General features: G+C 51.5%; 1 protein-coding gene and 1 long non-coding RNA gene across 4 annotated transcripts in view; one reads left to right on the forward strand and one right to left on the reverse strand.

Moving 5' to 3' along the window:
• ANKRD17 (ankyrin repeat domain 17) overlaps positions 1–5126 on the reverse strand; it is a 74656-nt gene extending 69530 nt beyond the window's left edge. For both annotated transcript variants that reach the window (XM_071555297.1, XM_071555296.1), the window contains exon 1: positions 4481–5126. In XM_071555297.1, coding sequence (XP_071411398.1) covers positions 4481–4840 — 360 coding nt within the window. In that variant the 5' untranslated portion in view covers positions 4841–5126. The remainder of the gene's footprint in view (positions 1–4480) is intronic.
• On the forward strand, positions 4984–16712 carry LOC139671987 (uncharacterized). Of its 2 annotated transcripts, XR_011697835.1 has the most exons (5): positions 4984–5232; positions 6989–7103; positions 9906–10021; positions 12294–12541; positions 15826–16712. It is a non-coding gene; the product is annotated as an uncharacterized lncRNA (long non-coding RNA). The 2 variants fall into 2 exon arrangements; XR_011697834.1 differs by lacking the exon at positions 15826–16712 and having other exon boundaries at positions 12294–13418.
• The last annotated feature ends 3940 nt before the right edge of the window (positions 16713–20652 follow it).

Consider the following 20652-nt stretch of genomic DNA (forward strand, 5'->3'; position numbering starts at 1 on the left):
GGGGAAAAACCAAACTCATAATCCCATTTGCTTTCAGCCTTGACAGATGAGGAAATTCTCTCAGCTGAATCTCTTGCACAGAACCCATTCTCTTGGAAGAGCTGAGCTTGAAGTGTGGGGTGTTGGGCTCCAGCACACCAGAACTGTGTTTATAGGGACACTTCCTGAAGAAACATCTCAGGAAGTCAACAAACTCACATGGTGCCACCAACACTGAGCTCCACCTTCTGCATGCAGGGGCTGCTTTGCACCCTGATACTCAGTAATTCCTTCAACTGAGGAGAGCAGACTAAAAGAAAATTAATAATACTTACAACTTCTTAAAAAATTGATGTGGTGGGTGTGCTCAGACTGATTTTGCTGGAACTTGGTCTGGGACAGCAAGGAAGGGATGATAATCAACATTTCTGCCCAATGCTTCCTGGGGTCAGGGGTACATTCACCTCTCAAGAGCCCTGGGACCAGCCCTGATGTCTGAGGGATTTTTGAGAACCACCCTAAGAGATTTCACTATTATTTTCCTTTAGGAGGGAGGAAACAAAGCTGGCAAAACCCAGACAAAACAGACAGGAAAAAAAGAATAACAACAAAGCCAAGATGGCAGAGTCCAAGACTGAAGTGCAGCCAGGGTGTCACCCACTCCAAGGACAGGGCCCAAACCTGCACGGTCAGGCAGGTCTGTGGGACCCACGGGCACCACAGCAAACACATCACACAGTGGGCAAGCCAGTCACACAGCCCTGCACAACCCAAAGGCCTCAGCCCAGCACTCTAATGAAGGCAGCTGGGGCTAAAAACAACAGAGATTTATAAAATAAATGCTGTGTTTCCTATCAGTTCACCTGAACACTTCAGCTCTGCAAGGCTTTTCCAGGGTAAGTATCACACCCATGTGCCTGTGATGCTCCTGAATCCACAGCAGGAGCACCAAGTTTGCAGGTCAACACCTCAAATCTCAACCTGAAGAATGAAGAGTAGTTTCTTTTGTGTGAAATTTTGGAGGACCTGTGGTGTGTTGTTCTTCTACTCTGTTCATCTTACAAGCTCAGTTCAATTACTAATTCAATTGCAGCTGAAAAAACACAAGTGAACTTGTGTTTCCAGCAAGCCCAAGGATGCTCAAAACCCAGCCCAAATATCCCCCAAAGCATCCCTTGCCTGGGACAGCCCCTTCAGGTACAGTTAGTGGAGGATTCTGCCCTGGAAAAGTTAATTTGCACGTCATGGAAGAATCCAGTGACAGCAAAAACAGATGAGAGCACAGAAATAAACACAAATCCAAGATGGGTCTACACTTTGGATCATCCTGAGAGTCACACAGAAATCTGAACTTGCAAACCACTCAGGTGGGTAAAGTCAGAGCAGAGGGAAGAGCAATCACAAACCTCACTGCCAGCAGAAACTTCCTCTGAGTCCAAGGACTAGAAATAAGCTTGGGAACAGTTTTATTCCACAACTGACCCTCTCTGGGGCAAACAAGAGGAACCCTAAAGCACTCTGGACATCAGATTTTCAGCAGCAACTTGCTCCCAGAAATTATTATGGTTCACTCTTTACTGAAGACAGCCATGGAATGAAATCAGTTCCCACAAGAACCCCCTCAAACAATCTGCAGGCTGCCCTCCCCTGCCAGGTCACTCCTACTCTGCTTTTTATCACACCTGAAGATTCCTCCTCCTGTGTGCTGAGGAAAGCTGCCATTTCCTACTAACTCTGTTTTAGGGAAAAGGCAATTTGCCATTTGCAGACAGCACCAGACCAGGCTCCCTAAAATCTTAGGGGTTTGCAGTGATTTGCTGCCATTTATATAAAAAAATCAGCCTTGGGGGTTGCCATGAGCAGTGTGGTGGGAGCTGGTACCAAATTCCCATTTATCTCCTCCCAGAGCTCTCTCCAGTGCCTGTCCCTCCACAGGGAGATGTGACAGAGCTGAGGCACAGGAAGAGATGAAAACACCTGATTACAACTCCTCTTTCCCTTCCATCAGCTCAGCAACACATGGGCCAAACAGTGTCCTCCCACTGCTGGGGTTTGAGCCTTGGGACGTGCCAGTTTGCCCTCAGAACTCCTGCCCTCCTGATTTCCAGGAGCTGCCTCACCAGCAGCCCAATCTGGAAGCACTTGGCTCCAGAGATTAGAGAAGTCTTAATGTATTAGGCATGGGAAGGGCAAAAAATAGCCTAAGACAAACTGTCTTAAGTTTACTGAGATAATGAGGGGACTGGCTGGGAGGGAACAGCACCTCCTCAGGGTTCCCACAGTGGTTTCCCTTTACAGCAAACCCACAGACTGACAGTCCTCTCTCCTCTCCATTTTCTGTGCCCTCCAGACTGACAGTGCTCAGAAGGCCACAGTGCAAGTGTAGAGCTGGGCACAACTCGAGTCAATCTGAAATTAAAGGAAATGGAACCCCCAAACAACTAAACCCCCTTTGTTTCTATTGGAGGACTGTTTTTAGGCTCTCAAAGCCAAAACTGACCATCAGGCCACTTCCCAAGGAACGTGCCTTCTGCTGAGAACACTCCACACACATTTCCTCCCCAGGAGCTGCTGGGAGTGACTGTGAGCTTGGATCTCTGCTCCATTAAGCAGGCCATCCCCATGTCCACACTCTGAACACTGGCACTTCAGCTGGGCATGTCCTGCAAGCTGCACACCTCACCCTGGGGCAGTGGCACCAGGACTAGAGCTCTGCAAGCAACCCATGACCAAGAAAAAGACTGATCAGAACTGGTGCTGGTGGCACACGTCTCGTCAGGACCCTGAACTTCACCAACTCTCTGTTGTTCACCTGCTTGATGTTTCATCCCAGGTGCCCCAGCCTGGCAAAGCCTCCACTCACTACAGGATGGAACCACCAGGGAAGCTTCCAGATGCCCCACTGCCTCCCCAGCTATCAGTACTACAGCACATGTCAGACTTTCAAACACCCCCACCAGAGCCAGGCATTGTGCCTCATTACTCAGTAATTTGCTTTTTCTGGTCTCTCTGCAGGTCTCAAAGCTTGGGAGGCACAGCCCAAGGCTCTGGGAGGCACAGCCTGCAGGCACGGCCTCCCCACCTGCAGGGAATCCCTCACCAACCACCTGCACTTACTCCTGGCTGTCCCTGCCCTCCCCACCACACCACACACAGCATTCCATGGGAAAGCTCCCAGCAAAAGGAGCCATCGGGAAGAATGGCTGTGGAGCACTGAACAAACCCACCTGTGACTCTGCCAGTCAGTCTCACTGGATACAAAGTGTTTCCATCCCACTCAGCTCAGCGCAGGGCTGGCCCACTGACCCATCGAGGGCCACACGCCACCCAGCACAACTCCAAGGATTCTGCTCAAGAGTCTTCCAAGCATTTGTAGGACTGATGGACACCAGTTATCCCACAAGTCTTACACCTCAGGAACTTCTACCTACACAATGATGTTCACTTTCCTCAAACTCCACACTGCAGACACAAATACTGGGTGAAAAGGCTCGTTGAGACACGCTCGTTGTGTGCAACTTACCTCAAAGCCTGTGGATAAAATGCTTCTTGTATCAACTTTGGCAGAAATAAAACCCAGAGTGCTGCCTGACCACGGAAAAACCTCTCAGCATCTTGGCCCAGCCCTTCCTCGGGCCTATCAGACTGTTCCTTCCTGCTCATTTCTAACAGAAATGCAGATAGAACACTCGAAGGCCAAAGCGCTCAGAAAACAACTTCAAAGACAAGCTACCAAACTTCAAGAGGCCTTTTCTGAGGACACTACTCAAAAACCCACAAAAAGCAGAAGTGGAGGTTCAGCCGAGGTTACAGAATGAAACCCGTGCAGCACAGCAGCTGTGTGTGCCCAGGGATGGCACCCAGGGCCTGCCAGCCCTGCCGGGCCTTTCCCAGCGATACCCACCTGAACACGGCGCGTTAGACAAAACCCGAGCTCCCAACGCCTCCTTGGGGTGCCCTCTGCTTCCCACGGAATCCGGGCCGTTCCCAGGAGGCAGAGGGACACCCCAGGCGCTCTGCCGGCCTCGGCTGCCCTTCCCCTGCCTCACCTGCACACGCTGCCCAAGCCGAGCCATTCCCACGCCTGGCACTGCCAGCACCTGCCCAGCCCCGCACGCAGCGCCATCCCGGCCGTGCCAGCAGCGCCCAGCGCGGCTCTCCCGCTGCCGTGCCCATGGCGGTGCGGCACATGGCACGGCGCACCCCGCACCTGCCGCGCCTCCCGGGCCTTCCCTTCGGGACAAACCCGCACCGGGGGCGCGGGCGGCCGCTGTGCCGCCCCCGGGGAGCCCCCACCCCCGGGGACCGCCGGGGGGCACGGAGAGCCGCCCCCGAGGCCGGGGGTGCCCGGGGGTGCCCGCGCCACGAGGTGCTGCCCCTGTGAGTGCCCCTGCCCGGCCGTGCCGCAGGGCCGCGGGCGGGGGAGCCGCCGGCCGAGCTGCAATTACGAAACCGGATCAGCAGGGAAACCCCCGGGGCCTCCCCCCGCTGCCCCCCGTACCTCGGAGACCTCCTCTTCCTCCTCCTCCTCCTCCTCCTCGTCTTCCTCCTCCTCCTCCTCGTCGTCGTCGTCGCTGCCGTTGTTGCTGCTCTCGCTGCCGCCGCCGCCGCTCTCGCTGCTGCTGGCCGGCCTCGCCGCCCGCCCGCCGCGCTTCGCCTTGCCCGGCGCCGCCTTCTTCTTCAGCAGCAGATCGCACACCCGCACCAGCCCCGCCGCGCCGGGCCCGCACGGGGAGGGGGGCGCGCCGGGGCCCTCAGGGGGACCGGGCCCCGCCGTGGCGCTGCCGGCCTCGCCGCCGCCGCCCTCACCGCCGCCCTCCTCCGCCGTCACCGCTACCGCCGCGCCGACCGCCTTCTCCATGGCCGGAGAGGAAGGAAAAGGAGGAGGAGGAGGAGGAGGAGGAGGAGGAGGAGGAGGAGGAGGCGCCGCGGCCGCCGCTGCCTCGGTCACCTCTAGCGCCGCCGCCGCGCCAACTCTCGCGATACTTTCCGCCGCCGCCGCTCCCGCCGCGCGCGCTCCCCTGGCGCATGCGCGCTCCCGCCACCGGCCGAGCCCGCGCGCGCCCCCGCGCCCCTCACGGGCCTCGCGCCCGGCCCCGGTGACCGGAACGCGGCGGGAGCGGCGGGACCTTCCCCTCCTGCTCCCCCCCCGCCTTCCTTCCCTTCCTGCCTTCCCTTCCGTGCGCGCCGCCGCCTCGGTCACCGCCCCGGCGCCGGAACCGCCGCCCGCGTCATCACCCTCAGCCCGCCTCGGTGAGGGGAGCGCGACCCCCGGCCCAGCCTGCCCCGGGAGTGCCCCTCGGGAGCCACCCATGGCGCCGAGCTCGGCCCCGTGGGGTTTGAGGGTCGTGCTGTCCCCGGGGAATGTCCGTCATGGTGTGTGAGGGCAGTTCTGCCCCCTGAGACCCCCCCCATGGGGTGTGAGGGCAGCGCTGCCCCCCAGGACCCTCTCAAGGTGTGTGAGGGCAGCGCTGTCCCCCAGAATGCCCCCCATGGTGTGTGAGGGCAGTTCTGCCCCCCATGGGGTGTGAGGGCAGTTCTGCCCCCCGGAATGCCCCCCATGGTGTGTGAGGGCAGTTCTGCCCCCTGAGACCCCCCCATGGTGTGTGAGGGCAGCGCTGCCCCCCAGGACCCTCTCAAGGTGTGTGAGGGCAGCGCTGTCCCCCAGAATGCCCCCCATGGTGTGTGAGGGCAGTGCTGCCCCCTGAGACCCCCCCATGGGGTGTGAGGGCAGCGCTGCCCCCCAGAATGCCCCCCATGGGGTGTGAGGGCAGTTCTGCCCCCCATGGGGTGTGAGGGCAGTTCTGCCCCCCGGAATGCCCCCCATGGGGTGTGAGGGCAGCGCTGCCCCCCGGAATGCCCCCCATGGGGTGTGAGGGCAGCGCTGCCCCCCGGAATGCCCCCATGGGGTGTGAGGGCAGCGCTGCCCCCCGGAATGCCCCCATGGGGTGTGAGGGCAGTGATGTCCCTGGGAATGCCCCCCATGGTGTGTGAGGGCAGTTCTGCCCCCCGGAATGCCCCCATGGGGTGTGAGGGCAGTTCTGCCCCTGGGAATGCCCCCATGGTGTGTGAGGGCAGTTCTGCCCCCCAGAATGCCCCCCATGGTGTGTGAGGGCAGTTCTGCCCCCCGGAATGCCCTCCATGGGGTGTGAGGGCAGTTCTGCCCCTGGGAATGCCCTCCATGGGGTGTGAGGGCAGTGATGCCCCCCAGAATGCCCCCATGGGGCCCAGCTCACCCCCCCAGTGTGTGACTCTGTGACAAGGGGGGATCTGTCCAAGACTGGACTCGGTGGTCTCCGTGGGCTTTTCCAGCCCATACTGTCCTGGGTTCTGTGTTCTTACACTCCTTCCTCACTGTGCATTCCAAAGTAACCTCCAACTGGCTGTCTGAAAACACCACAAAAAATGACAGAAACACCCAGATTGCTGTGCCAATCAGGCCATGTTCCTTTAATGAGCCCTGTTAATTGTATCACTACACCCCAGTTGCTCCCTCGGGCCCCCCACCCCACACTTCATCCCCAAAAGGTGCTCAGGATATTCATACCATCACCTCCATGGTACAATACAGATGTTTTGGAATTGGTGTTTCAAGGCAGAAACACCAATTCCACTTACAAGACAACTATTCCAGTTGTATTTTACAGCAATGCAAAGAGAGTGTTGTCATCTCATTATTTAAGTGGTCCCTCAGGGCTCAGCACTCAGGGCTGCAGCACCCTGAAATCAAACACTGGTTTCAAAAAGAATTCTCCAAGAGATAACACTCATTGTGGAGCCTGCTCAGTTCCCCCCAAATCTCCAGGCTCCTTAAATCCCAGCAGAACACCTTGTTATGAACCTCTCTATGCTCCTAATAAAAGGCTGCATTAGGGGTAGCAGCCCCCCTGATAAATTATTTCCAAGGCATCGGGTTATAACTGATAGAGACTCTCAGCCTTCTCATTGAGAAGATTCCCCTCTAACCTTCAGGTCTAACTGAAGAACACCTTTATAAATCCCTCTGCAGATGACAGTGAGGTGATCCAAGAAGAACAAACTGAATATTCCTGCAACTTCCTGGTGTGACTGCACAGGAATCTGGAACCAAAGCAGAGTGAGGCACATGATGGCAGATCAGTGAGGTTACCTTTGTCCTCTTATAATTTCTTTTTGTGTTAAAAATAATGTAAATGCACTGATTTTTACTGGATTCCATGAGGTACAAGCACAACTATTTTATTATTCTATATAACATATAAGAAATTACATGTTATTTAGTGTTTACATTATACATTATTTATTTGTTGTCATCACAAGAGGCAGAAAAAAGAATTGCCAGTAACCTCAGCCCTACCAGCTGAGATTCAGTGTGGTGTGATGAGATGTCACTTTTCCCATGGATAAGCCTGGAAAAGTGACCTAATCCTCATCATTTAATCCAAGAGGGTCTCTTTAAGTATTTTTTTTGCCTTTCTCTCAGCCAAACACACGTTGGTCTGGTTTGGTTGTACCAGCAGCCAAAGGGTTGTCCAAACACACCGAGCTGGGGCCACAGTCACCCCCTGTCACACTGTCACAGACCCACCCCTAATTCTGGGCACATCTGCACCTTAGCCCAGGGATCCATTCCAGCTGTGAGGCTTGGGAAGGGCCCCGTTTCTTGCTGAGAGAGCAGCCATAGGATTTAGTGTCTCTGTGGTGCTCCCAAGCCCCAGCTCAGCTGGAGGGTTATCACCAGCCCCACGGCTGTTGGCACAGGCAGCCTGGCCTGGCAGAGACTGTTTGTTCAGTTTCTTTTATGGTGTGACCTCTGTCCTGATCAAAGAGTGGCACCTCCCTGTGCTGCACTGCACAGCAAGGCCTTGTCCCCCATTTTTATAGCACCCTCCCTTTTTATTTATCCCTGCACTCCCTGCCACCCTCCCTGGAGCCTTCTGTGCTGGTCTGTGCCCAGAGAAGGGAAAAGGACCTGCAGAAGTGTCTAGAGGGTAAGTCAGGAGAGGCTGAGGGAGCTGGGGGGGCTCAGCTGGAGAAAAGGAGGCTCAGGGGGCACCTTCTGGCTCTGCAATCCCTGCTGGGAGGGGAGAGCCAGGGGGTGTTGGGCTCTGCCCCAGGGCACAGGGACAGGGAAATGGCCTCAGCCTGGCCAGGGGAGGGGCAGCTTGGACATCAGAAGAATTTCCTCACAGAAGGGGTTGTCAGGCATTGGAACTGCCCAGGGAGGGTTGGAGTGCCCAGCCTGGAGGTGCCCAAGCAGTGGCTGGATGTGGCACTCAGTGCTCTGGGCTGGGGACAAGGTGGGACCAGGCACAGCGTGGGCTCCAGGGGCTGGCAGGGCTTTTCCAACCTGTATGCCTTTGTGAGTGCAACAGCAGTAAAAGCACTCAGAGCTGTTTGGAGAAGCTCAGTGGTAGATCCATGGGCTTAAAAGGATCCTTTTTGTCCTGGGCAAAAGCTGATAATGGAAATCAGCTCCCAGTCCTGAACCTTAGGGTGGTTTGGGTGCTTTAGGAAGGTGTGAGACTTCTCCAGCACCTTCTGTTTTACAATTCCAAATTAAACACTGTTGTAAACACCACGATAAGTCATCAAGACACATGAAAGAGTAAATAATGTTTTTTTTTATATTGTTTTTTGTGTGTGTGTCCCAGTTTCCCTGTGGGTGCATGACCCAGGGCTGTTTCCTGCTCACAGGGCTCTTAGGGAATGGATTGCACAGCACTGCAAAGTCAGTGTGGGCCCTAAGCAGGGCAGTAACACCTCACAAACACATGTCCTTACCTTGGAGAGTCTGTGAGGTTGGTTGACTTTGGACATTTGGGTTTGTTGGTGGCACAAAAAGCTGCAGGAAATCACAGAATGAGGGAAGGTTTGGGTGGGAAGGGACCTTAAGGATTATCCAGTTCCAACCTCTGCCATCTTCCACTAGACCAGGTTGCTTCAAGCCCCATCCAACTTCTCTGGGCAGCCTGTGCCAGGGCTTCACCAGCCTTCACAAGGAAGACTCTTCCTGAATCTTGGGAAAAATGATAATCCTTGGTCATCCCTCTGCTCTGAGACTTTGCCCTCAATACTGATTCAGTTCCCACCCGGTCACTGGTCACTGCACTGGGCAGACCCGAGGCCTGGATTCAGTGGGTGCTCTCAGCACCTGTCTGCTCTTTGCCAGATCCCTTACAAAGCTCTCCAGAACAACTGGCACACTGAAAACCTGCACCTTGGGGTGATTATCTGCATGGACCTGCTGTCAGCTTCATTTCCAGCTGCTGGGAGCTGTGCCAGGGCAGGAGTTGGTTTGCCATTAATGTGGGAACTGAAAACACAGTTTGTAACTTTTGAATTTTTAACCCAACCTCAGGGCTGCTACATCTGCCACAGGCCTACCAAGAGACTACCCAAAGAAACTCTAACAGGAACCCAAAGCCCAAATCCTGCCATTCCCAGTGCTGACAGAAGGAGTGGCTGCACTGGTTATCTTCCATACATACTGTTCTGCAGCTGCTGCAGCTTTTATATGTGCTGGGGTGTTCTGATCTGTATCATTCTGGGAGTTGTGAAGCCCAAACTGTGTTGTTTCAACACACATACCAAAGGGACTGCCTCACTGCACCTCCTTTTGGTGCACAGCATTGTCCCAAAAATTATCTGACATGGGAGACAAAATAAACTAAAATTAGACCATCATGAATTATTTTAAACAAAAATAATAAAATCGAAGTTGTTTGGCTGTTGGACAGTGACTGCTGCCCAAGGCAAAGGGAGGAAGAAGGAACCAAGCCCAAATGTCTCTGCTTCAGAAAAGGGCAGTTTAAGATTTTCCTACAACACTCTACTCTAATACCTGTAAATTACATGTGGAAAAAAATGATGAAAAGTTAATTTTATGTAGCCATGGCACGTGCTTTAAATTCCATTTTTAACTGTTTATTTCTCCATTTCTCCAGCAAGGGTCCTGTGAGTCTCTCTCAAGTGGTGTGGCCTTGAGAGTCAAGAAAATGAAGACGATCTGGACAGATTAAGAATTCAAGAGCAGGGGAAGTGCCAGGAGTTCCAGCAGAAGGTAAATCTACATTACTGTTATTACACCTCCTGCTGGTTGCCCTTAGAACATCTTGCCAGCTGTGCCACTTCCTCACAGAGAGGGCTGGGAAAGGAAAACCAAGTCCAGAAAGCAACACTTGTGACAGTCAAAAAACTAAACCATTTGTTCTGTAAAATATTTTGTTCTCTGGGAGTCTGAGGTAAGAAACAGCTTGAGCACCTGAAATCCCCAAACTCAGCAGTGCTGGGGGAGACTTACATATTAATGTGCAAAATGATTTTGCACAGTGTGCTTGAGGTTCTTCATTTGCCACTCAGGCCTTCAAAGTGTTTATCCTTGGAGCAGAGCACTGAAGAGCACCATGTCAGCTGGAGGCAAAGGGCATCTGGCTGAGCTCCTGGATTCTTTCTCATTCTCTTCAAATGCTCTTGCAGTAAAATAGAGACAAATAATGAGATACAATGAGTTTTTCTTGTCTGTTTTATGCATAATGCATCTGTAATCCACAAGTGTAAATGAGACCTCGCCTGCATTTGCATATCAAAGTCTACGTGTCAAATTAATTGGGGTGTTTTGCCACTGACATTTCAGGCAGCATCAACTGTGGCCTGCACAGGAGTCAGCTGGGAGGTTAAACATTTCTTACACTTCGTGTTTTGCCTGAGTTCTGCCAGTCCATAATGATAATTTCTATAGTAACCACTTTTAAAGTAAACAATTGATTAGTTCTGAAAGTAGTCCTTGAAATGGCTTCTCCTGGGGCAGCCTGGGGGATCTCAGGGCAGGCAGCCTTGGCTGACGTGCAGAACAACAAGGCTCAGGCTGGGTTTGGTATCTTCATATCAAGTGTGCCTCCAAAATATTGATCCTCCCGGGGCACTTTATCTCTGGGCAAGGAAGGGAGTCAGAATCAACATGTGAAACTTGGTGAGACCTTGAATTCAGTGAAGGAGGTGTAAGAAATGCCTTTGATATCTCAGAAAGGCACGTCGAGTGGAGTAAGAACATTTCTTCAGAGTTCAAATTAAAACTAGGAACTGTCTACAAGCTTTTAATGGTGTAAAACCCCCTGCCCCCAGGTTTTGAGGCACAGCCTGCCCTGCCTTGTTCCCCGTGTGCCGTGCAGCTGGGATACATCGTGTTTCCAGGAGGAAACCTCGGTGTTCCTGTTGTTTCCGTTCGCCTCAGTAGGTGGGGCTGGAAGGCAGCGATCCACCTGCAGCCCAGCCTGCTCTCTCCTCCCAGCACGAGGGAAATGTTACCAAAGCCTTGGACTCTTAGACATGTGTGTCCTAAAACAGAAAGGTGTTTTTCACTCTTCAGTAAAAGTGATTCTTTGTGTGATTCATCTCCAGCAGACTAAGCAGGAACTAGTTTTGTTTTGTTCTTAATGCCACTGACTTTGATGCAAGATATTTGCATAGTTAGGAGATGCCTTGAATAGCTTGGTGTTCCTGAAGGAATGACCTTTTCAATAAGGAGAAAAATTGCTGATGGGGTAAATTTTTCTTGTCATACTCTTCCTTTCTCCTTCATGAATATGAATTAATTTGTATTTCTAAGTGAGGAGCACCTCAAAAGTCCCTCAGACATTTTCCTGTAGCTGCCTGGTGAGTGAGCCTATGAGTGTGTTGGAAGGTGAGTCTGTGTCTTTTATTCTCATTCATGAATTCTGATGCACAGGCTCAGCCTGAAACTCCTGGTTTCTTTTCTCAAGTGTGTCATTTTCACTTATAGACAAGATATTAATTTCCAGTACTTAACATTGTGTCCCAGAGCTCAGGAGGAACAGAAATTCCCAAGCTTACCTGCAGATATGGCTGCAGTCTCTACATGTTCATCAGAGCTCTTAAATGCCACTCCACTCCAGGGAGTTTCAAACCACCTGGAGTCAGCAAGGCACTTCCCATGGAGCCTTTAGGTCCCGTAATTCCAAGGCCTGCAGTCCTCTGTTAGATTGTGACTGTGCCAGAAAAGCTGTTCAGAATTTCTGGAATGCTTTAGCAGCATTACCTGCTGTCTTAGGGAACTTCTCACATTCTCTGGTTCCAATATCTTTCTTTCGTTTAAAAACACCCTTGTAAGGACAAGGGGATCTTTTCTCACCAAAAGTACATCTAAAAGCCTTCACAAATACTTGGCAGTAAAAGCACCCAATAAATCACATCATTATTAATCAACAAGACAAGTTTTCTCTCCCATTATTAATCAAGCCCCAGTGAGAGCAAATATAATTTTTAACACACCATTATGGCAAGTTCTCAAAAACTATCACTTTCTTTGCCCACAGGAACATTGAAGTTCTCCCTTTCGATGTCCGCCGGTTCTCTGTGCAAATAATTCTGTCAGCAGCAGGCGGCAGACTTGTCCCACCTGAGAGCCTGGAAGGGCTCGCGGGGCAGTGCTTTGGAATGCCGGTATTTCTTCAGGATACAGCGCAGCTTTCCCTGCCGGAGCTCTCGCTGAGGAAGGGATTAGACTTGAGCAGCTGGTTTAGAGTCATCTCAGAGTAGCCCGAGCTAGACTTGGTTTTAGCAGGTACATCTCCTGCTCTTCCCTAACCAGTCTGAAAAGATTTGTGTGATTTGGTGAGAAATAACTTCCTTAAAATATTGTAGAGGGGGTCAAAAATCTGTATGGAAAGATCCAAGATCCAACCTCCCCTCTCTCCAGCTTGCTTACCATGAAGCCAGGTGAGTTCTGGCACAGACTTGGACCTGAACAGCATCAGGCCAGGGCTGAGTCTATTCCAAAATCCTACACGGAGGACCTGAGGCAGATTCTCCATTTCACCACCTGCACACAGTGATTTTGGGTTCTGATGTTGCATCATTCTGGACTCAATTTGATGACCAGCTTGAATATGAAGGTTTCATGCTGTGGGTGGCCAGATAAAACAACCTAAGCCCTTGCCAGTGGAGGTTCTGGTTTGGGATGCTGGGAATGGCATGGGAGATGGTACAGCCACCAGTCTCTGGGGCCTGGTGACAGGGATCCCAAGGTCCTGAGGGAACTGGCTGATGTATCCAAGTGGACAAGTCACAGCCATCAAGGGAAGTCCCCAGTGACTGGAAAAAGGGAGACATCCCTCCAGTTTTTAAAAAGGGGGGAAAGGAGGACCCAGGGAACTCCAGACTGGTGATCCTCATCCCTGTGCCTGGGAAGAGCATGGAGCAGATCCTCATGGCAGCAATGCTGGGGCACAGGCCAGACAAGGAGGTGACCAGGACAGCCAGCACAGCTTCACTGAGGGCAAACTGTACCTGTCCAATCTGGTTTCTTTAAAATCATCAGGTCATTAGCTCAGCACTGCCAAGTGCACCAATGACCCGTGTCAATCAGCTGAACCCAAAATGTTTCTCTGGAAACATCAGAGATCTGATGAACTTCCATGAAATCTAAAGTTGTATTTCCACTGTGGCTCTGACAAACCTGCAGGGAGGCAGGCCCTGAGCTGGAGGGATTTCTGTAAAATGATCCAAGAACATTGAAGTTCTGGACTGTCAGAGGGTCCATCCCAACACTCTTACAGTGCTAACAGCAACAAGGCTGCAGTGCCCACCTGTGCAGCAGCACCCTGGTGACACACTCGTGTTCATGGCAGGCTCTCAGCATCCTCAGGCCTTCTGGATTCACCAGCAGCAGAGTCCTGAGCCTTGGCTCAGCACTGGGCTCTCTGCTCTGCTAGTGAGAAATTGGATTCAACACATCATTGGCACAGCTTCCACCTTGCCTGCCCAGGGCACCAGGAGTTGGACAGCCTGAGCCACCTGCCTGGGTCTGCACTGCCTGTGGGGGAAGCCTCAGTCCTGTCTGCACTGGGCACAGCTCCTGGGCCTGCACTGCCTGCAGGGGAAGCCTCAGTCCTGTCTGCACTGGGCACAGCTCCTGGGCCTGCACTGCCTGCAGGGGAAGCCTCAGTCCTGTCTGCACTGGGCACAGCTCCTGGGCCTGCACTGCCTGCGGGGGAAGCCTCAGTCCTGTCTGCACTGGGCACAGCTCCTGGGCCTGCACTGCCTGCAGGGGAAGCCTCAGTCCTGTCTGCACTGGGCACAGCTCCTGGGCCTGCACTGCCTGCAGGGGAAGCCTCAGTCCTGTCTGCACTGGGCACAGCTCCTGGGCCTGCACTGCCTGCAGGGGAAGCCTCAGTCCTGTCTGCACTGGGCACAGCTCCTGGGCCTGCACTGCCTGCAGGGGAAGCCTCAGTCCTGTCTGCACTGGGCACAGCTCCTGGGCCTGCACTGCCTGCGGGGGAAGCCTCAGTCCTGTCTGCACTGGGCACAGCTCCTGGGCCTGCACTGACTGTGGGGGAAGCCTCAGTCCTGTCTGCACTGGGCACAGCTCCTGGGCCTGCACTGCCTGCAGGGGAAGCCTCAGTCCTGTCTGCACTGGGCACAGCTCCTGGGCCTGCACTGCCTGCGGGGGAAGCCTCAGTCCTGTCTGCACTGGGCACAGCTCCTGGGCCTGCACTGCCTGCAGGGGAAGCCTCAGTCCTGTCTGCACTGGGCACAGCTCCTGGGCCTGCACTGCCTGCAGGGGAAGCCTCAGTCCTGTCTGCACTGGGCACAGCTCCTGGGCCTGCACTGCCTGCGGGGGAAGCCTCAGTCCTGTCTGCACTGGGCACAGCTCCTGGGCCTGCACTGCAGACCCCCCTCTGTGTTTCCAGCACTCAGAGGCGAGGAGGAGAGTCAGAACTGGCAGCCCATCCCAAGGGAAGGTGCTGGCTAAGGGCAGCTGTGAGTGACCTGCTCCAGCTGAGTTCCCTGGGGTGCTTTGGAGGCCTGTGGGCAGGCTGTGGGTGTGCCTGGGGGGCAGCTGCAGGGCTGGTGGGGGCAGCGTGCAAGGCCTCTGGGCAGAGAGCAAATGTCAAGGCCTGGCAGCGTGGGCTGGAGGGAGGGCACAGAGGAATGGCCTGGGGAGTGTAGCCTCGGCTTGATTGATCCAACAGGCAACACTGACAGCTCCACGGGCAAAGAGCTTGTTAATGTTTCTTTGCATGGCTTGGGAAGGATTCTCCAGTGGGCATTCAACTTGAAAAAACCAGACATAGCAGCTATTCAGGCTCTGCACAGCCCCAGATGTGCCTGCTGAGTTCCCTTCAGGTGGGGACTGATGTTTGCTTCTTTAAGAGAACCATAAGAGCCACACAGATCTTTGCTAACCCCAATCTCAGGGTTTGGTCTCAGATGAGAACTGATTCTGGCACTGTCCTGAGGAACCTCTCTTTTAAAATTGGATCTTCCTGAAGGCTCTCAGGTTCAGAGGTTCAAATTCAAACCCCAACCACTTGTCTCCTCTGAAGATCAGAGTTTGCAAGCACTCCTCTAAAGGAAAGCAAACAAGCCAACCAAGCAACATTTCCTCAGGTTTGTGCTATTATTTGTCATTTCCTTAACACTGGGAATTCCAGACTTGTGGCATTACATGTCATGGTGTAGCAAATCCAGGGAAAGGAGAACATAGGAAGGAAAACAGCAACCAGAAGAAAGACAATGTTTTGGTGCTGCTGCTGCAAATCCAGTTCTCTTCTAAAAGGTGATTGCATCCTGGAAATACCATGGAATCCAGCTCACAGCTAAGGAAGTGCTGCACCTGGAGCTACAAGCCAGAGCTCACCTAAGAAATGTGGTCTGCTTGAATGCTGCTTGAAAAACTTGGATCTGTTAAAAACAATTGGGATTTACCACAGAAAAGTCCCTGTCCTTAGGTTTGCCTGACTCTCAGTTAAAGAAATGCCAAAGGCAGTAGGGGGTGTTGGAGGTGGGAAATCCTATTCTTGCTCCAGGACTTCATTTAAAATAAGTATCTTTCCATTTTTTCAGAGTTGTGAGGCCTTTATCTTCAGGAATGTTTGCTCAGGAATAGAGGAAAGAATGAGAAGAGGATCACTCTCTTTTTCTCCTTAATGCTCAAGCATTTACAAGTTGTCTTAAATAGGTGAACTATTATCTTCCAAAGAAAGAAACTAACATAAACCCAAGGCCATGAGAGAAGAAACAGCACAAGAGAACAATTATAGCAGTAACACAGATTCTGTTTCTATGGAGATGGACATGAAAGAGAAAATATTTATTTAGCTTGGCAGTTTTGGGGCCAGAATTGGAAAACTAAGTTTACAGTGAAAGTAAATGAAAAATAGGACAAATCAGTGTCAGCACTGTCAGTGATGCAGTACCATCAGCTGCACAACAACAGTTTCCACAAGTCCTGTAGCCCCCCTAGACACACAGCAATGTTTGCAGACCCTGAAGTGTTTCACACTGGGAGAAAGCCCAGTGGGGCTCCCAAAATCATTGGTTCATTTCCAGCCTGCTTTGTTTCTGATGTAGCAAATGCACCTTCTTACAGTTCCCAGGAAAGTTTGTAGCCATGGTTTTTAGAGATTGGAGGTCATGGATAAATGTTCAAGGACTTCCAGACAAAAAATCCCTCCAAATATTTCCTGCTCTTCCTTAAAACTTTTCAATACCTCTTTTATTGTTAAACCTGAAGCTCATCAGACCTGGGGGAGAAATATTAACAATCTCCTGCCAAACAAAAGCTTTCAGCTTTGGCTCCTGACTCAACCAAGTGCAGTGGGCTCTTGTCTCCTGCCAAAGGCCACCCAGCAGCACAGCAGAGGAATGGGAAACCCAGTGCCAACGTGTTTCTAGGGCACAAGTGAATGCTCTGGATTCCAAAGGCCTCCAGGGAATTATGTAAGAGGAAGAAAAAGGACCCCAGGGACAACCATCAGTCACACCACCACAGCTATTGCAGCTCCAGAAAGCACATCAAAGGCTTTGGAGGGAACACTGGAGCAAAAGAGCTGCCTGAGAAGGACCTCCTGAACTGAGCAATGCTGCACCTTGGGGGTGTCTGTCCCTCACCAAAACACCACAATGAGTTTTGGGTGGTTTTTTGGGTGGGGACCTTATAACTATGGCTGGATAAGAAAATCAGGCCAGTACTCATCTTCTTTGTGGATTACCTATTTGTACTGACACAAAAAAAGAGCAATGGGAACATGGAAAGCAGAGGCAAGTCCTGCCCAGTTCCAGATGTGCCAGCTGACACCCTCCCAGAGCACTGAGGGCTGTGTGCTTGGGTAGAGCCAAGCACTGGAATGCCCGATAGGCACAGCAAAGCTGCTCTTGTACCTGCTGCCAAAGGATGATGTTGGTACTTGATTAGGAGAACAGCTGCACCACCACACTGTGCACTTGGGATGGTGGAACTCCCTGGGCATCAAAGGGACAGGATTAGCAAGGGCAGCCCCTCTCACTGATTCAAACCCCCTATTTTAATGGCCCAGAACTCTCTAGAACTGCAGCTGAGTGGCTGCTGTCCCAAGAGGAACAGTTTGGTGTGAGAACTGAGGGTGTGCCCAGGAGATACACCTGTCCTGGATTGCTGTTACCCACACCTGAGCAGGGCTCTGCCTGCTCTGCTGTGGGACCAAACCCTTTCCAGCCTGATGTTTGCTCCCTTTACAGTGATGAGTTTGTTCAAATAAAAGCCATATATCTGAGCTGTTTGACTCCTCCTGCATGGGAGCCAAACATCACTGATAAGAACAGCAAACATGGTGCACCAGGGCACAGAAAAACATACCTGATACCTGCCCGAGTGTCCAGAGCTACAGACAGTTATTTAGGAATACTGATCATTACAGTTAGTAAAACATGAGCTACTGCCCAGTGGAAAAAATACCAGGCAAGCCACTTGTCTGCAGGCACAGGGTTGAAAACAGGAGCTGGCAATTCCTTTCTCAGCATTCCCTCACCTCCACCTGCAGGCAGGTGAGAGGGAACATTCTCTTTGCTGGTTCCTTCTGCTTTGGCAGAAGGAAGTTTTACATTTTGAGGAAGAAAAATGATCTCTAGCTGGCTGCCCTCCCTCCTGTTGTCATGAGATGAAAGCCAAAGCAAGCCCAGGAACAAGCCAAGCACCAGACCAGACCTGTGGCTGCTGGCACAGAATGGCCCAGAGTGTCTCCAGGTTTGGGGTGTATCTCGTGGTTCAGACACCCAAACAAAACTTTGGGTCTTGAAAACAAAGAAGAAACAGCAGTAAATAAAACCAAGGCCCACAAAATTAGGGGGTTAGTTGTTCTCTGGTTTTTGAGAGGTCACTTTGGAAAGGACTCACTTTCCAAAAGGGCTCTGGTGGTTGTCCTTGTGATGATTGATCACATTTGTCACTCCAGAGCCATTTCAGTGTGTTTTGGTCCACTTTGTGTCTGCTTTCCCACTTGCACAGGGAGGTATGATGGAATATTTAAAAACTGTGCATCCTTCTCCCAGGTCACTTACCCTTGGCATCCCTGTCCTTTGGTCCCCCACACCTGCAGTAACACCAGTGCCCACCTGGAACTTTAGGCATAAAGGTGTGTGGAAATGGATTCATCTTCAGGTGCCATTGCTCCACTCCTCTCCCTAACAGCAGGACAGCTGTGCAGGGGGGCACTGCACACAGGATGGAGGAATTGTGTAACAGGAAGCTCAGTACAATACTAATATTGTTAAACAAACAGCAGTGGGGGAGTTCAGCTCCCCCTCAGCAGTTATATGAACCATTGGCATGGGGCACAGGACAGACAACAGAAGCTATCTGGAAATAAACATGGACCCTGTATTCCCAACTTACATATTAACTCTAGGGGAGCAGGACTGTTCTTGCTAACACTGCACAAAGCTGCAGGGGAAAATTCCAGACAGCTTTCAAGATGCAAGACTGCACAGTGAGGCTTTTTCTTGCCCTGGATTTCAGCTCCCCCTCCAGCCTTTGCCTGTAGTTCTCTGCAGACTTGCTTTGCTGCAGCCTGAGAGCATCTCCTGTCCTGTACTAAGCAAGAAACTCACCACTACCACAGACTTTTGCCACTTTGTGGTTATCCACAGGGCTCCCAAACGTGTGTGTCTGTGCCACTGAGTGCTCTGTTGAGCCTTGAAAGGAGATGGTTCTTGGCAGAGGGATATGGTCAGGGAAATAATCACAGACTGGATCATTTAACCAGCTCTTTCCTGGGATTTTGTCAGGCTAAAGCAGCACAGACCTGAAAAGGCCAAATCGTTCATTATAATTCCCATCATTCTCCAAAAATGTGGGATTTTGCTACAAGCACCTGAAAATAATCCCTATTTCTAACATTATGACATGTTTGACTTTGCTCTTCTGCCAACCTGGCTTGGCCCCCACCATCCTTCATTTAAGAGGTACCCACATAACCTTTAATTCCCCAAACAGAGCCCTGTTCCTCTGCACCACTCACAGGAATGCTGTTCACCTACAGAAGCCTCAGGACCAGACTTGGGGAAATACAACCCTTTTCTGCAACAGCAGCAGCCAGTAGGGATTTCCTTGTGTCAAACTACTCTGGGAACTCATCTAAGGTTCCTGTGCTTATTCCTGAGGAGCAGAAGGGCCTTTCTGGAACACAAGATGCATGGCCTTGGCAATTTTCTAAGTGAAAGCTGCCTGCAAATATTTTATTCTTAGACACATCACTTGGTTTGTTTAAGGCACATTCAAAAGCTCACACTCAGTTACAGAGTGAAGTGGAGTTTTTAATTTATTTTGTCAAGTTTCCAGAAAACTGAAGATTGAATTGTTCTAACTACTTGCATTAGGGATAATACAGCAAAAATGCCCAGCTGAGGAAAGGAGGAGTGGAAAAGGGAATCTTGAGGCCTAAGGAAGTGTCTGAGGGCCTCACTCTCAGCTGCAGCACGTGGGTCCTGCCAAAGCCAGGGAGCTGCCAGGCAGGACACGACCTGCAGGTGTGTGGGGTGACAGCCACACACTGGGGAGACACAGTCATTAAAATAAACCCTGCTATTCCCCACCTGGGAGCTACATCACCCTTAGTAAGGATCCAACCTCATAAATGCTGGGGGGTTTGAGCCTCTTACTGAGTGTTCTAGAAAAGTAATTTCCATTTTATTCCATGTCCTGAGGCTCTGTGCAAACTGCACAATTCCTCCTGTGTTGGATCTCCACTGACTAATCAATAGGACATTTTTGGAGAGGAGTGGGGCTTAATTAAGAGATTACTCTTGGGAGGATGTCAGTGCAAATGAGGACTTGCAACAATTCTGAACTGACAGCTCTTGCACATGTTTGCACTTGTGTTTGGCTGTTTTTCTGGACCCTGGTGAACAGCAGTGCCCATGGAAAACCAGAACAGGACCTGACAAACCAGATGCCCAAATCAACCCTTGAGCTCCACATGAGTCATCTCATCTTTGGAAAGTGATTTAAAATTAAATCCCCTAATTTCAAGTGGAGAGAGTCCTGTCTGGGTGTGTTAGTGCTGTACAATATCAACCTGCTTGGCTTTCGACCAAATACCAGCAAAAAAAAAAAAAGACTATAGGATGAGCCCTGATGACTTTTTTGTCTGATGCCTTGAACTCCTTGTTTGTCATTTGATAAGAAAATTTACGCAAAACTTTATCTTTTTGGGTGCTGAAGGTTCGACCTCTTCAGGATGAAAAGGCCCAGAGTAACAACCCATAATAAATAACTGATATCAAATTAATTTTTGGCAAGGGCAGCCCAAGTTTTGTAATCCTCTCCAGGCCCAGTGGAAATGTACAGATGCCAGCTCTGGGGTTAATATTTTACAGGCACAGCTAGTCTAGAGTATATAAGCAAAAGCTCTCCCT

Source organism: Pithys albifrons, chromosome 5 (assembly GCF_047495875.1).
Source record: "Pithys albifrons albifrons isolate INPA30051 chromosome 5, PitAlb_v1, whole genome shotgun sequence".
Lineage (NCBI taxonomy): Eukaryota > Metazoa > Chordata > Aves > Passeriformes > Thamnophilidae > Pithys > Pithys albifrons.